The sequence below is a fragment of the Idiotropiscis lumnitzeri genome, chromosome 11, assembly GCF_059441095.1.
Source record: "Idiotropiscis lumnitzeri isolate Australia: NSW breed Sydney's pygmy pipehorse chromosome 11, RoL_Ilum_1.0, whole genome shotgun sequence".
NCBI lineage: Eukaryota > Metazoa > Chordata > Actinopteri > Syngnathiformes > Syngnathidae > Idiotropiscis > Idiotropiscis lumnitzeri.
The window spans coordinates 22,075,694-22,098,800 of NC_142401.1; the positions used below are offsets into that span (position 1 = coordinate 22,075,694).

The 23,107-nt window shown below is 43.4% G+C and overlaps 1 protein-coding gene across 3 annotated transcripts in view; it reads left to right on the top strand.

Annotated features, from left to right (window-relative positions):
• Positions 1 to 23,107, top strand: part of phf2 (PHD finger protein 2) — a 169,440-nt gene that overhangs the window by 136,934 nt on the left and 9,399 nt on the right. For all 3 annotated transcript variants that reach the window (XM_088309286.1, XM_088309285.1, XM_088309284.1), the window contains 3 exons: positions 1,484 to 1,579; positions 1,657 to 1,766; positions 3,819 to 4,095. In XM_088309286.1, coding sequence (XP_088165412.1) covers positions 1,484 to 1,579; positions 1,657 to 1,766; positions 3,819 to 4,095 — 483 coding nt within the window. The remainder of the gene's footprint in view (positions 1 to 1,483; positions 1,580 to 1,656; positions 1,767 to 3,818; positions 4,096 to 23,107) is intronic.

A 23,107-nucleotide genomic window follows, 5' to 3' on the forward strand; every position in this document is an offset into this window, starting at 1 on the left:
CATTTCGCTTCGTTCGAGACCGTGAGTGAGCTCCGAAGGAGACCGGCCGGCGGAGGAGGAGGGCATGCTCGCGTCACAGTAAGCCGAATAGGAGCACCTTCCGCCCGCTCACCGGCGGAGCGCGAGGCTGTCAGTTATGAATGAATAAATAAATAAATGAAGAATGCCACCTTTCATTTCACTGTCATGATCCGTGCCTGTCATGCCGCGTGTGTTTTTGTTTTTTCAGCTGTGTGGGCGTTCCTCCAGCGATCGTCTCGCGCCATGCCGTCAGCTGCTGCGAGACGCGCTGATTTCACTGACTATATTGTGATTATAATAAATATCTTTGTATCACCACCTTTTTTCCCGGGTCTGCGTTTGGAGAGTCCTGTTCAATCCTCCAGTTCTGCTGGAGGATCATGACATTCACAGGGCACACCGGACGGCGTACCAGCAGGTAAAAGTCGAAGTAATTAAATAAATACAAAAAGAAGTAATTGAATAAATACAAAAACAATGGCTGGGGAATAAAAAAATAATAAGTTTTAATAATATTTTTTTTTTGTTATAACATGAATTTCACTCTCTCTCTCTCTACCAGTATATATATATATATATATATATATGTATATATATATATATTTTTTTTTTAAGCATTTTTGAAGGTGTGCCGCTACTTTGCACCTATGTATATTTATATATATATATATATATATATATGTGCGAAGTATATATATACACGGTGTTTTTTTTTTTTTTTTTTTTTTTAAGGTGCGACGCTACTTCGCGCATTTTCAGTTTTCGCGGGTGGTCTCGGTCCCCATTAACCGCGATAACCGGGGGTTCACTGTATTGTTCTTTTTTGTAAAAATAAATATCTTTGTTAAAATTCATCTCTTTGTCTGCGCTTAAAGAGTCCTGATCCTATTTTCCAGCGGTTCTGGAAAATAACCTAACAGAATCTTCCGACCTCTGCTAGCGAGGTGTCTAATAATTCACAACTTGACCATGAGCATGAGCAAGAGGAATCTTCCGACACTGAGTAGTCAGCGTGGAGTGTTTAAATATTGCAGTAATCAATGACTTGACGAGTGACAGGTGCGTGGCTGGTGGGCGCGTCTCTCCAGCCATGACGACATGAACAGGAACGAAGGGCTTGACGGAAACGCCCCCACTCCAGCTGGGCAAAAACAAACATGACATGACAAAAACGGACCATGACACTATATTTTCAGAACAAAACAGGGCTCTTTGTAAAAACTCAGAAATACATTGAATTATTCATTGCAACAACATGGAATATAAATTAACAAACAGGAACACTTCAGCAGCAGTGTCAGTAACACAGAATTTGAATCACAGTTGAACAGTCTCGCTGGTACTCCTGGCGCAAACACCATGAAGCAGAAAGAAATGCTCTACAATACAAGTGTTAAAATAATTGTATTGCTTGAATGTTTTGTGTAATGATTTTAACAAATAATGTTGCATCTTTCATCAGTGTATCCATCATTGGAGTCTGAGGAGGATAATCCCGTTTTCAAATCCAGATCGAAAAAACGGAAAAACAGTGATGACATTCCATACAGCCCAACAGGTCTTAATTACTGTTGTTCCATAACATTGTAGTCATACACCATTTCTTTTGTAGTCTTAATTTCAATCTGCTCGCAGCTCGTGTAGGACCCTCAATTCCTCGACAGGAAAGGCCTGCACGAGAAGGAGCACGTGTAGCCTCAATTGAAACTGGCTTGGCTGCTGCTGCAGCAAAGCTTTCTCATCAGGTGTGTAAATTCAGGGGTGCTGTATTTTCCGCAATTTATGTCGCACTTAAAAGCCTTTCATTTTCTCTAAAATTGACTAGGCGCCTTATAAATAAGTGCACCGAGTTCCAAAATCTGTAAATGCTTTGGTAAGCGCTTCGCTTGATTAACTGTCGGATTTCCCATCGACACAAGGACACAATACATAGACCAATAGCTATTAACCAATCCAATCAGAGAACATTGTGGAATGCATAGCGAACGTAGGCTTACCGCTACCATGCCTCCGTTGTGTACACTGGAAAATATGGCAAAACATTGTCGGCTAACGAACCCCGAAAATGGCATTCATGCTTACTGGGCACAATTCACACTACAGGCTTTCAAAGACTTGGTTGCACATGATAATAGAGCATCTGCGAGAGGATTCCATGGTTCTGAAATAGAGAAAGCAGGAAAATGTACTGCACCAAGTTTAGAAGACGCAACTTAGTTTTCACAGAGACAAATCAATGTGGCCATAGATGGAAGACCAACTTGAACAATGGATTATTGGACAAAGAATAGTCAGGAGAAGCGTCTCTGCAGTCACCAATCGACTGAGGACAATAAAGGCAGCACAAGATATGAAGCTCGAGCACTTTCAAGTAGGTCTGTCCTGGGTTTTCTTGCCTTATGAAAAGAAAAGATGGCCATCTTCCACACCTACTGCAGTAAAAAGATTACCAACAAAAAGATCCAGCCTGACCACATCATCAACATAGACAAGGTCCCTCTTACTTTCGACATCCCCATAAAGCATACTGTAGCGATATGCACCACAGTGCATGAGAAGTCAGCTTTCACTGTTCTTGGTTGCCACCACAATGGACAGAAACTACTATTTGATGGTCATTCATAAGAAGTAGAGTTACGGTTAGGGTAAGACGAAGACTCTGCCAAAAGAAATGTTTCCCGAGACAGCTGATTCATCGTTAAGGCCAATCAAAGGAGTGAATGGACGAGGAGGAAATGAGAATGGCTGAAAGAGGCCGGATGTTTTTTTTTCTCACATCACCATCCCTGTTGATTTGCAACTCCATGCGTAACCATTTTACAGCCACTGTAAAAAAACACTCCGGAGAATTAACAAATGACCTCCAACAGCTGGACGTTGGCATTCAATGATAAGTTGCGAGGGGCATGTGAGCGATGGATGAGAGACGGCGAACACACCTTTACTAAAACTGAGAGGCATTGCCGGGCAATTTACGCCACCATATGTAAATGGATTGCGAGCGCCTAGGCTAAGGTATCAGCTTAAGCTGCTGACCAAGCTTTCGTGAAAGCCGGCCTCATTGCTGAAGAGCCACGGGGCAACAAGACTGACAGGGATGATAGGGAACCAGGCAAAATTTCTCAGCTGTTAGATTCAGATACAAAAGATGAGGACTTGGATTTGTGAATGAAGATTGATCAAAAAATGGACTCCATTGCTGCGATTGCCTGGCAACCAGTTCAGGGTGTACCCTGCTTACTGCCTAAAGACAGCTAGGATAGGCTCCAGCATGCCCGCAACCCTTGTGAGGAAAAGCGGCTCAGATAATGGATGGATGGATGGATCAAGTCCATTGTTCATTAGTAGAATAAATTACAACAGAAATCACAGTTTTGCTCCCGTTACCTTTTTTTTTTCTTGTATACCGTATGTTTTAGCATGCATGCGCCTTATAATGCGGTGCAACGTATGTATGGATTAAGTATAGAAAGCCTTTATTGAGACTGCGCCTTTAAATCTGGAGTGCCTTACGGTGCTGAAAATACAGTATTTTAGATGGGTACGTTAAACTAATTTGCCAGTCCATCCCATGTCCTCCGTCGGCGACCTGAACACCCTTCCATTCTTACACTTTCGTTCTTATTCATAAAAATAATCGCGCTCTGTTGCTGTCCATCTTTGTCCTTTTAAAGCCTCCTTACAAATCACTTCTGTCCATGCACCATTCCATCCCAGGGACAAAATAACCATCTGTGTTAATTTATAGTTTCAAATCCTGCTCTGCAAAGAAAGTAATCGTAAAACAATCTCAATAGGAGGAACAACAAAAGACTAAGAAGAAGAAAATCAAAAAGAAGACAGTGACAGAGAAGCCACTAAAAATCTCTGAAGGCAGTAGCTCGTCAGAGCACAATCTGGACTCACAAGATGGCAGCCTTACAGATCATGAGTTGAACAGCACAACAGTCATGTTGCCAGGAGTGGCACAGCCCATGGCGCCAGGGGTGTTCCTCAGCCAGAGGCGACTGTCCATGTCTTCGAACACTAACTCTATGGCAAAAGGGGATCGTGGAGTTACTGCAGATGCTAAAGGTGAGTGACTGTGAAAGAATATACAGCATGCAAAGTTCTGCTGCCAGGTTTATTTCTGAGGCCAAACAGCAATGGCGGCTGGTAGACCTTTCTACCCCGGGGGGGGGGGACTTTAGGGGAGTTATTTGGGAAGTGGTGGTGATGGGGGGGAGGGGAGTGCTTTGCTATATAGAGTTGAAAGAAAAAGTATTTGAAGCAGTGGAATTTCTTACATTTCTACATTAATTAGTTATATGTCGTCTGAATTTCAATTAAATCACAGGAATAAACAAAAGGAGTTGCTTGAACGACACTGTTACCAAATTATCCGGACTATAAATCGCTACTTTTTTCACACACTTTGAAACTTATGATGTGACTAATTTCTGGATTTTTACAGGCGAAACAGTATCATGCCGCCAATATTTTTACGAGAATCAAGGGTTGCTCTGCAGATTTGAAGACTTGATATGGCAGAACACTGCAGCAGCCCGGCTAACCGACATGCGATGTTGCGGCCAATTTGGGAGTCACAATTGTCCTCATTAATAAGTGTGTAGAAATGTTGGTGCTCTGCACACGTTCTCTTCACACCACTATACATATGTCAGCCATCCCCAATTAACAACCTGCTGGCCAAGTCTGGCCCACAAGCGTAAAGCATCTGGCCTGCAAGAACAGCTCCTGTGCTGACTCATTGAGACTTTTGTTCTAACCTGGCATGTGGAGTTCAACAAGTGGATAAATTGTCACAAATAGCTCAATAGGCCACCTTTCCTCCACTCCCACGGTCGTGGAGCAAAAGATGTGATAATTACTGCTGTTTGGTAATGGGAGCAAGCATTAACTGTGTTGTCAAGTGACAAGCAAGTTGTTCATTACTTGGAAAGCATTAGCCATTCAAGTGACAAGGCATAGGGATGATAACGCACTCGGTTTAAAAGCAACTCAGAGGAAATAAATTGGAAAGTGGTGACCGTTTGTACCAGATTCATTGGAAGACTTAATTTTAAAGTTGGGCTACTGTCACGTTGGAATACTGGCACATTTCTTAATTAAGTACATCAGATTAAAATAAAATTTTTAAAGAAAATTCAAAATGGCCGACTTCCTTTGGAGTTTAAAGTCGGGTTTCAGAGTGTTTTTGTAGGTCTTTGGCTGTTACATGAGCTTCCAACTTTTTTTTTTTTTATCTTGATGACGCGTAAAACCAGGACTGCTGAGCTAAAAAACAAAACAAAGAAAAGGGCATTAATGGGTGTTGTTGAGACACTTTTTAAGTCACACAGTAACCTAATAAAATATTAATGCTGTTGCCAGGCCTGAAAGTTTTGCAGTTTCATAGGTTTTTGTGCATATACACTCAAAAGTAGTGTTTTCTTGGCCTATAGAGCATTGCCATGGCAACACGTTTTCACGATAATTCACAAACTTTGTATTGCAACATCATGAAGGCCTAAAAACTCTTCTGAGCAAATATGAGTTATGAACCAGTAGGTCGCGCAAACCTATACAATAAAAATAAATTCATACATGACATTGAAACTATATCAGTATATGATGCAGCAGTGTGTGGTGTGCTGTGTGTTGTCTGAGTCGAGCATAGCGCTAGTTAGCGCTAGCCTTACAGACTCCATACCCATTCATACAGGCACGCCAATCGCCTGCATCACGACCTGCTCTGATGTGAACTGTCATGGAAGGCTCAAACATATCTATGTTTCTAGAAAGCGTGATGGTGCCTTCCCAGTTAGGGTGAAAGCCATCTATCTTCAGCCGGTTGGGTCGACCCCAGAAAGAAGGCCAATTTTCTACAAAAGCTAGCGAGCCACTGATTAAGCGAGAATAATCTGCTAAACCTCTCATCATTGCCTATCGTAGGCAAGGAGCCGGAAACAATTCCTCTATGCCGACTCATCTTTCTGGTGAGATCACAAGTCCTTGCTGTTTTTCTTTGTGATCTCTGATTGCCTGATCCGACTATAATTGGACATGTCTCACTATATCCGATTAGCTAGTGTTGCTTGCACTACGCTGGGGTTGTTGTTGTTTAGTCACTCGAGTCGCCTCAGGATGATCCTCAGAAGCGCTAGACTCGCTTGTGGGAGGCGCCTTAGTTCTTCGAAAGAGAACCCCATCTGGCGATGGTATCGTGCTGACTGGAATGCAGGGCACCGCAGCCATAGATGCTCGGCCGATTCTTCTTCCTCACCACAGATCATCTTCGCTTTTCCCCGTCAAATGTTGCCATCTTCGGAGGGCAGGATGGTGACCGGACCGGAATCGGATAACATTGATGAGGTCTTTCTTTGGCAGTTGGGACTCTTCCTCCGGATTGGGGCGGGAAGAGGTGAGGGAAATGAGGCGGGGGTGTGTAGATGGAGGGGGTTTGCAGCTCCTGCGGATAATGGCGAGCCGGGTTTGTGGGTCCAGCGGGGTGGCAGGTTGGGGGAGGGCAGAGCCAAGTTTGGCCTGCTCGTCTGCAAGGTCGTTGCCCGGGAGGTTGCAGTGTCCCGCGGGACCCAGATCAGCCGAATGCTCTTGGAGGAGGGGGAGGCCGCAATTGAGGTGTTGAGGGAAAGGAGGGATGGGTCAGACAGGTTAGGGTGTGAGAGAGCTTGAAGGAGTGACTTGCAGTCTGTGATGATGGAGGCTGAGAACCAGTCGTCGTTCTGCTCGAGCCAAGAGATGGCCGCGATCAGGGCAGTCTTCTCTGCCTGAAAAGAGCTGCTAAAGGTTCCAGTAGGCATGTGCCAGGAGTGGATTACTGTGTTGCCTCTAAAGACGACCACTCCGGCTCCTCCGTTCTCCGTACCGTTGAGGGTGGAGCCATCAGTGAAGATCTGCAGGTCTGTTGGGCCCTCAGCCGCAATTGTTTCCTCTGCAGAGGCGAGTTGTTGGGCGGGGGATGTGGACTTTAGGATGTGGGTGAAGTGGATAGATGGCGGTGGGGGCAGTGGCCATGGAATATTAGGGTTATGTACATGATCCGGGTCCGCTGGAGTGAGGTTTAGAGAGGATAGAATAGGAGTGGTAGTGTTCCTCCAGTCATCTCTTTTTTTGGGCAGTGCTTTTCCAGAAACATTCTCCTGTCGTCGTTGGGGGGGAGGTGGAACCATTCATCAGCTTTCCTAAGGCTGGCAAGCTGAAGTCGGGAAGAAAGCGGTGGAAGCTGGGCTTCATGGAGGACAGCGTCGATGGGAGTAGATCGGAGTTGGCCCGTAATTGCTCGAGCTGCGTCCGATTGTGCCCTCTCCAATTTTTGGATGTTAGTTTTGGAACTCCAGGGCGCCCAGGCAGGAGCTGCATATTCTGCGAGCGATCGAAGGATGGCTATGTAGATCGTCCGCATCTCCAAGGGCCGCCATCCCCAAGACGTACCGGTTAGTTGTCGCATGAGGTTGGAGCGTTGCTTCATGACTTGGCACAAGAGCCGGACGTGGTCGTTGAACGTCAGACGGCGGCCGTATCGAACCCCCAGGAAATTAGGAGTAGGGTTTGTCTTGAGTCTCGAGCCCCCTACAGTGATGTTTGGGCACCAAGAGGATTCAGCAGCATCCATGGAAAAGAAAGCGACTTCTGACTTCGCCGTATTGAGGGTGAGACGATTGTTAGAGGCCCATTGGTATACTTTGGCCGCCTCCGACTCTAGTGTCGCCGCCACCTCCTCTTTATTGCGGCCGCTACATGCCAGCGCCAAGTCATCAGCATAGCCGGAGACGAGGGTGGAGGACTCGATAGAGTTTAGCAGGTCGTTGATGTAGATGGTGAAGAGGAGAGGTGATAGTACTGAGCCTTGGGGGAGGCCTTCTTTGAACGTACGGCAGCGTCCCGTGGTTCCGTTCACCCTCACGCGTGCCGTTCGGTTGGTGAACCAGGCCTTGGCGCACTCAACGAATCGAAGAGGGACGTCAATATTCAGCATCTTTTGGAGGAGGTTAGCCCGCAACACTTGATCATACGCTTTGCTGAAGTCGAAGAAAGCGGCAACTGTGCGTAGACGTTGTTTGGACTGGAACCCATCCATGACGAATTGGGACAGTCGGAGACATTGATCAGTGGTGCAGCGGCCTTTACGGAAACCCGCCTGCCAAGGACTCAGAATCCCATTATCCTCGAGCCATTTTGACAAGCGGTTGACGATGAGTCTCTCCATAGTTTTACTGATCGTTGAGGTTAGAGCGATTGGGCGGTAGCTCCCGATAAGCTGTGGGTCCTTGCCTTTCTTGTGGAACGGGATGATCTCCGCCGTGCGCCAGGATTGGGGGCACCATTGGGTGGTCCAGCTGGTATTGAGGAGTTGGAGGAGGACAAGGAGTGCAGCAGGGGGCAGTTGTTTGAGCATCTCTGGAGCAATCCCGTCTGGGCCAGCAGCTTTTCCTGGTTTGAGTTGATGGAGTGCACGGCGGAGCTCATCATGGGTGAATGGGCACTCAAGCGACTGCCGAGGGGAACCCTGTAGTTTACGGACATCTCTTCGAAGCCCTCGTACGGTCCTCCTACTCGCCTTGTCACTTTTGCGCCCACTCACCCTCGCGTATTCGACGACAAATGCTGTAGCTTTGGCCTTGTCAGAGGCGTATTCGCGGTTGTTGTAGATCAGCGCCTTGTTTTACTCTTGTGGCGGTGGGCTGGACAGTGATTTCACTACTGCCCAGGCTTGTTTAGAGTCCTTGGTCTCCGCGATCTTTTGGAGGTGGAGGTGCCAAGTGGTGCGCTTCGCCTCGGCCGTCTTCTCGGCTACTTCCCTGCATTTTTGTAGATAAGCCGGTCTAGTAGTGGCGTTCAGGTGTCGTCGGAGCCAATTCCTCTCCTTGATGAGTGATTTCAGTTCCCCGTTCATCCAAGGGACGTTGTTTGGACGGAGGACTTTTTTGGGGACAGCTTCTTCACCTGCCCCTTTGAGGAGATCGGTGAACGCGGTGAGAAGGCTTTTTGGGGGTGTGGAGAGATCAAGGTTGGGGAGGTCTCGTAGGATAGCTCCTTTATACTTCCCCCAGTCCCCTTTCTTGAAGTTCAGTGTGACACGGCGCTTCTCCGACTCGGTCTTGAACTTCTCCTTCCATTTAACCAGAATCGGTAGGTGGTCAGAGGAGAGCTCGACGAGGGGAGTCCAGCTGCAGGATTCCGCCGTCAGTGGGTCCGCAATTGTTAAGTCTGGAGCGCTCAGGTTACTTCTATCCAGGTGATGGGAGTAGCGGGTTGGGGAGCCATCGTTCAGGAGGATACGTTCTCTGTCTTCCAACCAGTCGTATACGGCTTGCCCTCTGGGGTCGGCTTGTACAAAGTCATCCCAGGAAACGTGGTGGGCATTGAAATCTCCACATATTAGGCCCCGAGCTGTAGGTAGACAAGGCAGCCACGTAGTATGGCTGTTGGGTGGGCCAGCGAAAGAAGATGAAGCTGGGGGGACATATATATTAGTAAGGGAGAGTTGGGATCTTCTTGCAGTGGGGATGAGGATCTGCTGCATCTCCGCAGGGCTGGAGTTGCTTGGTGGGGCTATAGAGTAGGGGATACCATGGCGGATGTACGTTAGGAGTCCACCTCCTCTGTGATTTTTGGTTCCACTGAAGGGGCGGTCTAGGCGAATGGTGTCGTAGCCCGGGAGAAAGGGGGTGGGATCCTCCCGACCAAGTTTCGTTTCTTGTAGCATAAGAACATCACAACGTAGTCTTTTTGCTAGAGCTCTTAGCTCAGTGATCTTGGTAGCTAGAGAGTCGCAGTTCCACTGCAAGATGATGAGGTGGGATTGAGTTTGAGAGGGGAGTTGCGCCTTCCTATCGTCACATGTTGTGCCCGAAGGTGGAATCTGCGATTGGATGCAAGTTGGGCAGATCCAGGAGCTTGAAGCTTTCATAGCATCCACTGCTAACTTTGACTCAGGTGCGCATCCCGAGTGGAAACCTGTCAGGTTTAAAAGGTCCTGACGCCTTCATTAAATGCAGAGAACCAGAGGAATAACCAGGGAAGGTTTTGTCTTTTCTCCATCGCGGATGGGAGGTGAAATAGGCGTCTTGCCAGTTCAATCTCCCGCACTCTCACTGACTTCTTCGCCCATCCCTCTGGACTTTATTCAGAGAAAAACGAAATTTATGGAAAGTGAAACTTAAACAAGCGTGTGGGTGTGTCAGTTGTGCGCATGTGTGCTGAAGCAATGATGTGCGTGTCTGTGAGTGTGTGTGTAATTATCATTGATACAAATAGTGTATAAAAAACATGATTAAAAATACACAAACTATTTACATACTCTCACATTTCCCCCCTGTTTGTCGGATTTAAATCATGTCCATACGGCTTTAAGATGAGTCATCAGGGAATAAAACATATAAAAATACATTTCAATGTGTCTAGTGAAAAATAACAAAACTGTCTCCACGCAGAGCTTGTCTCTGGGGGACTCAATGGAGGCCCTTGCCTCGTTGTAGGAGGAGAACAGCCGTCCTTACCTCCCGGATCTTCGTGTGTGGTGTATGTGTGCGCACGTGTTTGGGGCAGGGGCAAAAAGGGTCCATGTGTTTTTACGTTTCAGTGTCCAGTTCGAGTTCGTCATTGTCCAGTTCGAGTTTGTCATACTCAACATCAATCAGATTGTAATGTTATTTTTGGGCAACAAACATGCAGTTAATCATCATTTTTGTCATAAAAAATAATGCAACAAAACAGTCTACACATAACAAAAATGAAAACCATAATTATCCCTATATATTGTGTCCTTCAAATTCTTCATAGTGGTCATAACATCAATAATTGTTTCATTTTTCAAACTTTAAATGCAATTATGTTCTTCAATCAAGGCTCAAATTTCTTTATGTACGTCATTAATTTCCAAACCATATCTAATCTTTTTATTCTGTGACTTCAACATTCGTATCTGTGGCTGGTGGTGTGGTTCTGATGTGCGTGTGGTCCGAGATTGTGACTCAGGTGTGCTCCTGTTCGAGGGATTCGCGTTGCTAGGCCTTTAGCTGGAAACCGGTGAAGCTTGTACTGCAACTGGTGGATCCAGCTGCCACGCCCCGCGACCTTTGCTGCCGTCGGGGTCACTGCCATCATCTGGCGAGGGCCATCTCAGCATTCACTTTTCCCAACGAAGTCGTTTCAGCACCTTTGAAGAAGAGTTGGTCTCCCACACGGACGTAATTTCTGTAAATCAGAACAACACTTGACCAGTATTGGCGTCTTTTGGATCTTTTTCGGTCAAACATATTTTTCGTTGGTGGTTCTGATGAACCTGAGAGTCTATAGGGGATAGTGTCCTTCCTTGGGCTGGCATTGTCCTCATTTCTGTGATTGGAACACAGTCTGGCCATTGTCTCTTTTTTTTTTTTTCTTTTCATTGTCTTGATAAGTCTGGCCATAACAGTTCAATTAGTGCGTTCCACAAGTCCTGCAGACTGTATGCACAGTGACGCTTTGAGTCAATTTTTTAACAACTGTCCCACTTGTTACAACATTATTCACAAAATGCATCATTTTCACTTCAAATCACTTCTTGAAATTCCAAATGTCAGGATAATTTGATTACACAACACTTTTCCCAATCGTTTTTAGCATCAGCATGTGTTGATGGAAACAACTTAATCCATTTTGAAAACATATCAATCATAGTCAAACAATATTGCAACCCAAACAAATAACACTGTCCAAAAAAAAAATTTTTTTTTTGTTGAAAAGTCTGTATGTGGGAACAATTTCATATCATACCTCCTCCCTGTTGAGGCACGACGTCTACTCGTGTCTCACTCAATGTTTGCACCTTTGTTCCCACATGTGCATGTTCAATTAGTGATGCCTTTTTCCCTGGCCTGAGATCAACTTGTCAAGTTGATTTACTGTGTGAGTGTGTGTGTGTGTTCATTACTCCTCTTGTGCTATGCCGACCTTGGGATTATGGCTTGGCTCCAGCCTTTATTCAATCGTAATCGTGTCATTTTCTGTTCAGAAAATTTTGCATTTACAAATACTTATTTAGACGTGCTTTATGCACAATTTTTCTTTCATCTTCTGTGATTTTTTAAAGCGCCGTTTGCCCAATGTCGACAGAACACATAAACATTTGTCAGTCCACATTGTAACCATACATCATACAAAATGGAAAACCCCAAATTTTAATTAGCTCACAACCGCCTACGCTCTTCCTGCTTATCCTAACAATTTCTCTTTTACAAGTTATCTGTTTTGTGACCTTGGTTCTCAAACGCTTCTACTTCTTATCAGTCTGAAAGCGCACCTGGTCTGTGTCTCACCAATCCCAACTCCTCCAGTCGGGAGGAAAAATGTCAAAAAGTCAAGTCATGGGTCTGGTGAAAATTTGGACGGCTCCACAGTCGTGTGGCGCCTTCTAAATGGTGCGTGGAAAAAGAATGACGCTGGGCTTAAATGCATCGCACCTTATTAATGTAATGTCCCTGTTACAATTAAATCGCCGTGCAATGTGAATGTCGTGTGATGGAATGTCATTTTTTCATTCCTTAAAACAGCAGTGAAAGCTCTTGATCACACTCTTAAATGGTTCTCTGCCTCGGAATCCAAATTGTTGTGACTAATATGCAAATGGATTCACTTTCCTGTGTTTCTGCAGCAACACAAGTCCATGAAGCCATTTTTTGCAGTCACTGTTTGCCCAAATGGCTTATAATAATAATTTGGTAGTGCATTAAGATGCTTTGTTAATACAATCTTGCAGTGTATCTTCACAAGTTCCAACATACACAACCCATTTTATGGCCATGATACTGTTGTTTTAAACTCACCCCAAGCCTGTTGGGCTCTTTCTCTGCCACATAAATTACAGCCCTGAGAGACTTTGGGCTCCAACTTTATCTATGAAAGGTCAGGGACTTAATGGAGGTCATGAAAGTCCCAAAGAAGGTGTTTACACAAAAGTGGTCTGGCAATATCTTTTTTTTTTCTTTATCACTGACAATGCGCCCCTTTAAAGTTTTGACGTTTGTTTAAATTCGCCCTTGCTTATTAATTCTGATATTAACGTCCAATTGTGTCAGTGTATCACGGCCTAATAAGTAAAACGCATGTTGATGTAGAACTCCTTCTACACACACTTTTTATATGTTTGTTTTTTACGTCACGTGATCCTCCGTTGCTACCACAACTCGTCCTGAAAAAGTAATGTTTATCACCAGACTCTCTGCTTCCTTTTTCTTTTTTCATATTTTCTCTTTTGCGCATAATTTAGAATTTTCTTTCCCATTTTACAAGTTGGCCAATTTAAATTAGGTTGTTTTATTTGAAAAGCCTGTAATTCTCTTTTTCCCTTTTCACCTAATCACAAATTTCATATCACAAAAGTGAACTTGTTAATTCTAATTTATTTCCCATTTTCTAATCTTGTGACTTATTTCACTTTAACCAGCTCTACCTTAAAGTGGACAAGTACACATTAATGTCATCTGTAATTTCTAATTTCTTCTCTGCTTTAATGAAAATTATAGTCTTTCTAGCCAAATTTTTTCTTGTGTCATCTTTACCTCTGTATTTCATTCCATTTTCTGGTCTAACTTAATACAAACATCATCAACTGAAATATGATCGATAAAATATTTATTTCTTCACCAAAAAGCAGAATCTAATTCCTATCCTCATTCATTTGTTCAAATGGCACATTCTTCAATCACTAAACTCTCTCTCTGACTTTCTCCTCACAGGGGCCTCTCCACAGTCTGCTCCTAATTTCCAAATTCACTGTAGTTTTTCCACAACCACTCAAAACTACCAATGTCTCGAATCAAAATTTAAAAAATCAGGAAACACCTATGTTTTTGCAAAAATTCCTCATGATCACTTTCAAAAGCTTCATCCAATTGTTAAAATTTCATAACACCTACTTCTCCCTTTCTGAAGGAGACGCAAGTATACAATTAAGTAAAAACCATCATCAAAATGATATATCTTGTCTATTGAATCATGTAAGTATAAATTGTCTCATCACTAAACTTTTCTGTAAATTAATCACATCCCCACAACTTGGGCTCTCATTATTCTGTAAAAATAAAACTAATTTCAATTCATGCAACCAACTCAGTGTCCTTCTGGGTCCCTCAACCACACAGGTTCTAATTCTGTTACTCTGTTCCATTTTTCCACTTGCAAATCTGACTATGGCCCCTTTCTCACTTGCCCTATCATTTGGAATTGATTTATTATAAGCAATCCTACCTGCACCAGTGTCACATAAAAAGGGTAATTGGTGTCCCATTACCACTTCAGTTATTTCAGCTCAATCATTTAATCAAAAGCCAATATCTTTTGTAAATTTAGGAGAACCTCTTCATTTAAAAACTCATCTGTTCTTTAATCTTTCCATCTTAGTCATGCTGAAGGCTGCTTCTTCTCAAGGCAATTTCTTGCTATCTGGCCTTCTTTTAGTGTGGTCTTCCTGTGTGGTTGACGGCAGTTTCTGGCAAAGTGTCCTGATCTGCCACAATTGTAACAAATATCATCTCCGGTGGGAAGGCGTCCTCGTCTCTGCCTCTTCCACCTTGATAAAAGACCTTCTGTACTTTATTTTGATAAAAAGTGTCTATAGACCTCTGTTTCTTTTTATTTTCTATCTTCTCAGCATGGAGGGCGTGATTTACATACTCCTCCAGGGTACCTGTTGGCAGGCAAATGTAATGTTTATTTACCCACTTATGAATTTCCTCTCTTGATCCTGCATGTAAAGCATTCTTCAACTGCTGTTGAAATGCCCCATTCATATCACCATCTTCCTGCAGCCCACTGTGATTTTTAAACACAGCTGTCATTCTCACTCTATATTGCTCAAATGTCTCATCATCCTTTTGTTTTACTCTTCCTATTTCAGTGTAATTTGCTCTATCTGACTTTTCGCATTCCTTTCCTTTGCTTATTTTGTTTTCATTCTCTTTTTGTTTCCTCAAAGCCATTTTTCTTCATCTTTTTGGGGTCTTTCTTTGTCTTTGCTATGATTGATTTCTGCAATGCGGCTAATTTTCTGTGTTTTTAACTGACCATTAAAACCATGTTCAGTTATCCATGCGTCTAAATACTGAATCTTATCAGGATCCTGTTTTTTGATGAACTTCCTTATCTTCACTCATCTTTTTAAACCAGCCTAGGCGTCTGGGTTCAATTTTTTTATTTTTCAGAAAACGCACATCAGGCTATTTCTCTCTTTTCTTTTAAGCCTATCCCGTTGTATAAGTTATTTTATTTTATTTCAAATTTAAATGAATTTATCTCCTCAAATCATCTTCTTTATTAATTTCTTTTGTAAATTTGGGAATTATTTTTCTCAATAAGATCTCGTCACTCATAAGTAGCCTTTTGTTGGTTACTAATCCTTGATTCCATTTTATCTCTACTTCATCAATCCTTTTAGCATAATTCCAACCACTTTTATCACTCTCCCTGACATTTAGACACACAGACAGACACACAGACATATACACGGGCCCACAAAACGACACACACAGTTCTCAACACTGTACAACTACAAACAACAATAACATGTTAGTAATAACAGCAACACAATCCATCTTTATCTTTTGCCCATAATAAGTCCTTTAATTCAACTAATATCTCTCATAATTATGTATGTGCAGCCCTATAGGGCCAATGCAGCCTCTGCCACAAATGCACACTGCCACTTATACACGCAGCACATTGAGGTGAGCGCTTTTTTGGTTTATCTGTCTTTTTTGGGGGTTTTCTTTGTCTTATTGATGCAGTTCTGTCTGATCTAGTTGTCATTCTATGTGGCATTACCTCATAATGTGGGGGGTGGGAGTCTCTCAAGATATAGGGGGCAGTTGCAGCCCCCCTCCCCCTTCTTTACCTTCCTCTAGTTGTCATTCTCAATACTGGTCCTGTTTATTACCCTTACTGCAGTACACGGGATAAAATACCAAATGGTATTTGTAATCCCCAATCACACCATTCATTCATTTTGCATACAGTCCCTCGCAAACATCCAGAAAGCAAAACGATCATTCCACGTCTGACGTTGTGTGTGTGTGTTTTTTTTTTTTTTTTTCAGCTTCTCTGCAAATTCTTCTCTCACTACCCTGAAACCTGATCCTTCAGGCTTGGCCCAGCCACACCTCTTCTTTTGCTGTTGTCTGGTCGCTACTTCTCCAAACCCACACACACACCCCCGCACACACCCCCGCACGCACGCACGCTCTTTCTCACTGACTCAACCCTTGTTCCTTTGTTCACACACACACCCCTGCGCAGCCCCCAAAACACGCACACACCTCAAAATGAGCAGTCTGCTTGCCAAAAAATTCAAATAAAAACCACCGAAAATAATACCTTATTATACCTTATATTTTAAATGTGAAATTGTGAGGAGACCTTCCCCAGTGCGATCTTCTCCAGGCGGATTTCTATTTATCGACACCGGAGGGAACCTTCTCTATTTATCGACACCGGAGGGAACCTTCTAATTTTCGCGGAAACCTTGTTTCCCTTCTCTGGCGGATTATCTCTAAAATTTGCTCAGTTTCAACGAGCTATGGCCAATTCGCTACCATCGACGCCGAGGAAACTCTACTCAATTTGTTCACCGTGCTATCCGTATCTCTAAAATTTGCTCAGTTTCAACGAGCAATGGTCAATTCGCTACCGATGAGTTATGGCCTAATTCGCTACCGATTATTTTTACATAACTCCTTGGACTAGCACGATGCAGTTTTTGTTACCGTACTGACTAAACGGTCTAGGCCTGGCCTCCGCGCGCGCTTGTCTCCCCCACCTCTTCCACTCCCCTTCCAATTATTTTAATATTTTAAAATTTAAAATGGTGGCACAAAATAAAAACAATACCTGGTCCGACAGGGAACCGACATCCGGGCAGACGGCGGCCGCGCCGGAGCTCAGAGGCCCGCTTTCAAATGGTGAAGCGCTGACGTCAGATTCGTTGGCCCCCGAAATATCCAGCGACGTTCGTCCGTCCGGGTGTGGCTCCCGGGTTGACCGGCACCAATAAATGTTAGGTTTAAAAGGTCCTGACGCCTTCATTAGACTGAATTAAATGCAGAGAACCAGAGGAATACCCAGGGAAGGTTTTGTCTTTTCTCCATCGCGGATGGGAGGAGAAGCCAGGAGGTGAAATTAGGCGTCTTGCCAGTTCAATCTCCCGCACTCTCACTGACTTCTTCGCCCATCCCTCTGGACTTTATTCAGAGAAAAACGAAACTTATGGAAAGTGAAACTTAAACAAGCGTGTGGGTGTGTCAGTTGTGCGCATGTGTGCTGAAGCAATGATGTGCGTGTCTGTGAGTGTGTGTGTAATTATCATTGATACAAATAGTGTATAAAAACATGATTAAAAATACACAAACTATTTACATACTCTCACAAAACCTCTATTACATAAGCTGCAGGAGAGGGCACAGGGGTTGGGTAGTTGGGCCTTGCAGATTGGACACTTCTTATTGGGGGCGAGTAGGGGTGGGGTGCTGGCGCTATTTGTAAGGCTGATGGTTGGGGGAATGGCGCTTGGTTGGGGCGGTGTAGAGCTGGGGTGGGTTTGGAAAGAGGCTGTAGATGGTGGCTGAGAGGGTGTGGTAACTGGGTTGAGGCAATTGGCACATGTCCAGTGTGGGGATCGGTCATACCGACTGACCTTAGTGCAGGATTTGTGCGCCCAATTATCGCAGGAGTCGCACTGGAGGGGGGTGTTGTTGCTTCGGATGACCCGGGGGCAAACAAAACACTTGGTCCCTTCAGGGGGTGTAGGTGCGAATGGGGGTGATGAAGAAGCTGGAAAGGATGATGATAAAAGCGGATGTAGTGATGGAGTGGGGATGGTAGATAGGGTAGATGAAGTTGATAGCGGGCTGTGACTATCCTGTGCCGCCAGACCTGGTGGGGTATGACCCAAGCAGACCAAGCAGACGAAGCCTCTGAAGTCCTTTGTACGTTCGGGCAGGCCGGTGCAAGATTTGTGGAATCCCCGTGGGCAGGTGGTACAGGTGACGGGAGTGTGGTCGCAGCGAATAGCACGAAAGCACCACTGGCATTTAACTTTGGATTGTGGGCCAGGGTTTCCCTCGATGTCGCCCGCCCTAAGAAGAAGAGACCGGAGATGCAGGACGGGCGATGCAGCTCCGATCAATGAAAAGGGCGCCTCCCACGGCGCGAGTCGGAGTGTATTGAGTTGGATTTGTGGGCCTCCTTTGGGGGAAGCCCTTCGCGGGACACCATGAGAAGGTTCCTGGTCGTTGTCCCCTACGCTGAGGTTGAGGTATCTTGTGTGCCAGCTCCCTAAGATTAGCTTCAGTGTCGAGTGCTCTAGCTTTAGAAATACACGTTACTGTGGTTGGATTTTCAAGTTTTTATATTGAGTGTAATGGAGTACCTAAGGCCGCACAGTGGACCACTGGTTAACATGATGACCTCACAGAGGTCGTGGGTTCGATTCCGGCTCCGGCTTTCCTGTGCGGTACAGATAATGGATAGATGGAGTCACCTAAAACTAAAGTGCGGGAGCCAGAAGTCCGAGGTGGAATGAAACTGCTATGCATCTTCACAGGATCACCGCAATTAGCAAGCCGCTTACGGCCAATGCTAGCCGGATTAGCAGGTTGGCTACTACCTATGTTAACAGTCGTGTCCGCGACATTTACGCTTAGCACATTATTCTGCACATTATTCTATTCCCTCCAGTCCTTTCAATGAGAAGCCCGGTGGAAGAAGCCGAGGACCGAGTCTGGGTATGCGACCAGTCCAAAAAAAGTCTCATGTACATAAAGAGTCACGACCTAAAGACATCGATATGTTAATATCCTGTGATGCGTCTTTTTTTTAGTACATTTAACGTACTGCACTGAGCATGTTGAACGAATCCAAGACGAATCCAAGCTGAAATAAAACAGCCTCAAGACATACATCTTACTGTAAACCAAATATTGTGAATTTTCATTGAAAGTGGTGGATATTACGATGCTGCAAAGTCTGATTATTTAACGTGGCAATAAAAGCTGCTGTAACATAACTCAGATGATGCTGTCCTCTCGATTTTTTTCCTATTTGATGATAGTCGAGCCCTGCAGACATCTACAAATTCATTTTTCATCGTAGTGGTATCGACACCTACTTTTTAAAGGAAACCCATTATTTTCTTTGATGTTTTTCTCTGAGCAGGTTAACAAGGTCTAGCTCATATTTGCTTGGATGAGTGATTAGGCCTTGCAGTTGTCAAAATATTAAATGAGTGCTTCGGCCTTCAAAAAGTTCAAATATTAAATTCTTTATTTTTTGTGAAAAGCTGTGGGAGTGGCTCCGGAGTTCGCCAATAAAACAACGCTGATTGTGATTGTCTAAATATTAACGGAAATTCATGAAACCTTGCACACACTTTAGGCCTGGCCAAATCATCAATATTTCATAAATTTTTCGTGCAATTTTTAAAAGAAGGCTCAATGGTGCCCCCTAGAAGACATTGATGAACATATTTTTCACCGTAGTGATAGTGCCACCAACGGGCTAAGGGAAGTAAATAATTAATTCTTTAATGTTCTACCTCATATTTGCTCAGAAGAGTGTGAAGGCCTTCATGGTCTTAAAAACACGGAGTTTGACATTTTTCTGCAAAAAGTTTCCATGGCAACACATATTTTGCTCATAAAATAATGTCTACTTTGACGGTCTAATTCTGGACAAAAACGCTTGAATATTTGCACCCAAAAGATGGCGTGCGCGCGCCCCCTAAAAATAAAAAAAAAAGCAGCCCCAGTTTTGCGTTTTACCTAGTTATACGAAAACCTGTTAGTATATGTAACAGGCCAGGACCTACAAAAAAAAGTCTCTTGGAGCCATATGCTAAACCTACCAGGAAGCCCACCATTTGAATTTTTTTATGTCAGCGTCGCCTTGAATATTAAAGCTCCTCTAAGTTGACCCAAATAATAATTCTTCACATTTGATAATAGTTCAGGTCTGAAGACAGCTACGAACTTATTTTTCATCATAGTAGTAGAGCCATTTACTGACTAGATAACAGAATGTACTATCATTAATTGGTCTATCTGTTTCTGCCTGGAACATGTTATGGGCTAAACTTTGTTGTGGCTGAAATTACTTTGGGTTAGTATGTTTCATTTGTGTCCAGGTAATAGCGTATTATTACATAGTCATAGGCTTCCAATGATTTATAAACCTTTACTTATCTTTGGTGTAAACCAGGCATGTCAAACTCAGTTTGGCTCTGGGGCCACATCCAGACTTCCTGTTCTCAGGAGGGCCAGATCAGTAAAAGAATGTCAACTCCAAATATTTTGCTTTAGTTTTTCAGTATTATGCTTTATCATTCAGCCTACATTTGTAGCCTATCCTGAATAGGTTGAGTAAATGCAGTTTTACACCTGAACCAACTCAACATACTAAACAAACTCAAGTGGGAGCTATGAAAAAAAATATTATCACCTTAATTTTCATACTGCTTTGGAATACATTTAAAAAATAAATACAAAATAAAATACAATGACTAAAATAAAGCTATAGGAGTGCATGGGCAATAAGATTAGACTACATCAGATCAAATTACAAGGCTGTGTTAAGGGTATTTTCCAGAACCGCTGGAAAATAGGATCAGGACTCTTCAAGCGCAGACACAGAGAGATAAATTTTAACAAAGGTATTTTTTATTACAAAAAACAGAAACACAATATAAATATATATAATCAAACACAATACCGACAAAGTGCATCGAAAAACGCTGGTGGAAAAAACTCACACCAGGAGAATAACGACGGGAACAAAAAACGCTTGCAAAAGGCAAGGAACAAAATGAACCAAAATCGCTTAGCGCTAAAGGGCAAGGAAAACTAATTGGCGAGCGAACTCGACTGAGAAGAACAATAACTGAAAACGGAAACACTTACAACGAATGGGAAAAAGATACACGGAATGCAAACAACGAGGTGTCTAGAATTCACAACTTGGAACATGAGCAAGGAGAATATTCCGACGCTGAGTAGTCAGCGCGGGGTGTTTAAATAGGGCAGTAATCAATGAGTTGACGAGTGACAGGTGCGTGGCTGGTGGGTGCGTCTCTCCAGCCATGACGATATGAACAGGAACAGGCGCTGGAAGGAAACACCCCCACTCCAGTTGAGCAAACACAAAACAAAAACATGACATGACAAAAACGGACCATGACAGGCTGGGCTTACTAAAGATGAGAACATACTGCAAAATATTAATTGTCTCTAATATGACACCAGAATAATCTTATTTTTAATGATCTGTATTCATGAGTGCAAACAAATATCATGTCATCACACTTTTTTTCTCTCTCTCACTGCACTCCTGCAGAATACTTGCTGCTGCTAGCGCCTGAAACTTGGTTTATTTTTACTTGGACACATTACGTTGCTAATGTTTGTGTGACTAACTCGTGTGAGTGCTGCATCCTGGACGTGAGCGCTTTTACACATTTACTGCTTTCAAGCGGCCGGAGAGAGCATTTGGTTGATACTTATTTTAAAATCATAATTTTTGATAGAAATGAGCTAGAGACTCGCTTCTTTTTTTGGGGCCGGATTAAATCCAATGGGCCGGGTCCGGCCCACGGGCCGTATGTTTGACATTTTTGACATAACATTTCAACATCTTGTTTAATTCCACAGGAATTAAGCACAGTCTGCCAATCCTGAAGCCTTTCGGTCTAAATCACTCTTCTAGCCCTTGTCAGCTATTACAGCTTGGATAGGCAATTGGTTTGACTAACTTGTCTCTATCGTTTTCCATGTAGCTTTAGATTTATCATTGCACCAAAATAGGAGAGGCATCATTTGGGCAGCATAATAATAGGTCCTCAGGCAGGGGAGGCTCAAACTTCCATTTTCCTTTCAAAGTTGAAGGGTGAGATAATTTATTATGGGTTTTTGACTGTGCCATATGAACCGTGAAATCCATTTCTCACGTTCTTTGTATTTGTTGTCACCCGTATATCACAGGGAGATTTCTAAATAGGTAGAGGAGTCGTGGGAGAATATTCATCTTAGTAGTATAGTTGGCCCAAAAAAGCTCAGAAAGATCGCTGGTTAGTCGTATCCCTCACTATTTAATATTCTTTGCCGACCTAAATTAAATTCCTTGCGTAAAGTTGAAAAAGTTGGACGTATAGTTAAATGTTATCACCTGCGTTTTAAAAATATTGACTTTATACCCCGATAGCCATCCAAAATCATTCTGGTGTCGCGATAATCTGAAAGTTGCTTTAATTAGTTAACGATGGCTGAATTTTTCTGCCAGCAATACCCTCAGCCGCCACTAGGGGGACCATAATGTGTTTTGTTGATTTCATTAAAAAGTGTTATTCTAAAGTCATCAGTTAGAAGGCTGCAACATTCAAAGAGTTTGTGTTCGTTTTTAATCTTTAAACAGACAGTACACAATGCTGTGGTAATTTATTTTACACCATTTGGGAAGTGCTTGTATTGTATTTTCTGAGGTGAACATTTATTCTATAAGTCAACATGGGAATTGGGAGGAACACGTCATAAGAAAATTTATGGTGAAATGAGTAGCAAAGAATGAGATTATACTAGGGCAAAATAAAAGAAAACACCTAACGCTATTAAAAAGGGATGACCTTGGAGTGAGATAGTATTAAATTTCTGAAAAGTTGGACATGTGGCCCTATGACTAACTTAGCCCCTTTTAAAAAAAATTTTAGCACCAATTTTATTTTGGACACTGGTAATTTGCACACACTGATTGTCCTTGGAGTGGATGAACTGTGAGGAGGTCGTACTAATTCGAACCTTGCTGTTGAGCTGGCCAAGTTGTAAAGACAGGATGTGTCAGAAAAGAATTGAAGAAGAAAAATATTTTGCGCCAGTGTCTTTGCATTCCCACTCTTGGAGCTCCGCCAATAGTGGAAATGATTCTTGAAAAGAAACGCATGGCACACACAGGAACGCGAGGGCGTTGCCAGGAGAGAACAGAAGACCATGAAAGTCTGGCGCTCGGCCAGAGGTTGAACCACCAGAGAGGTCAGGAGAGGTGGAGCAGTACATATATTACCACTTTTTTA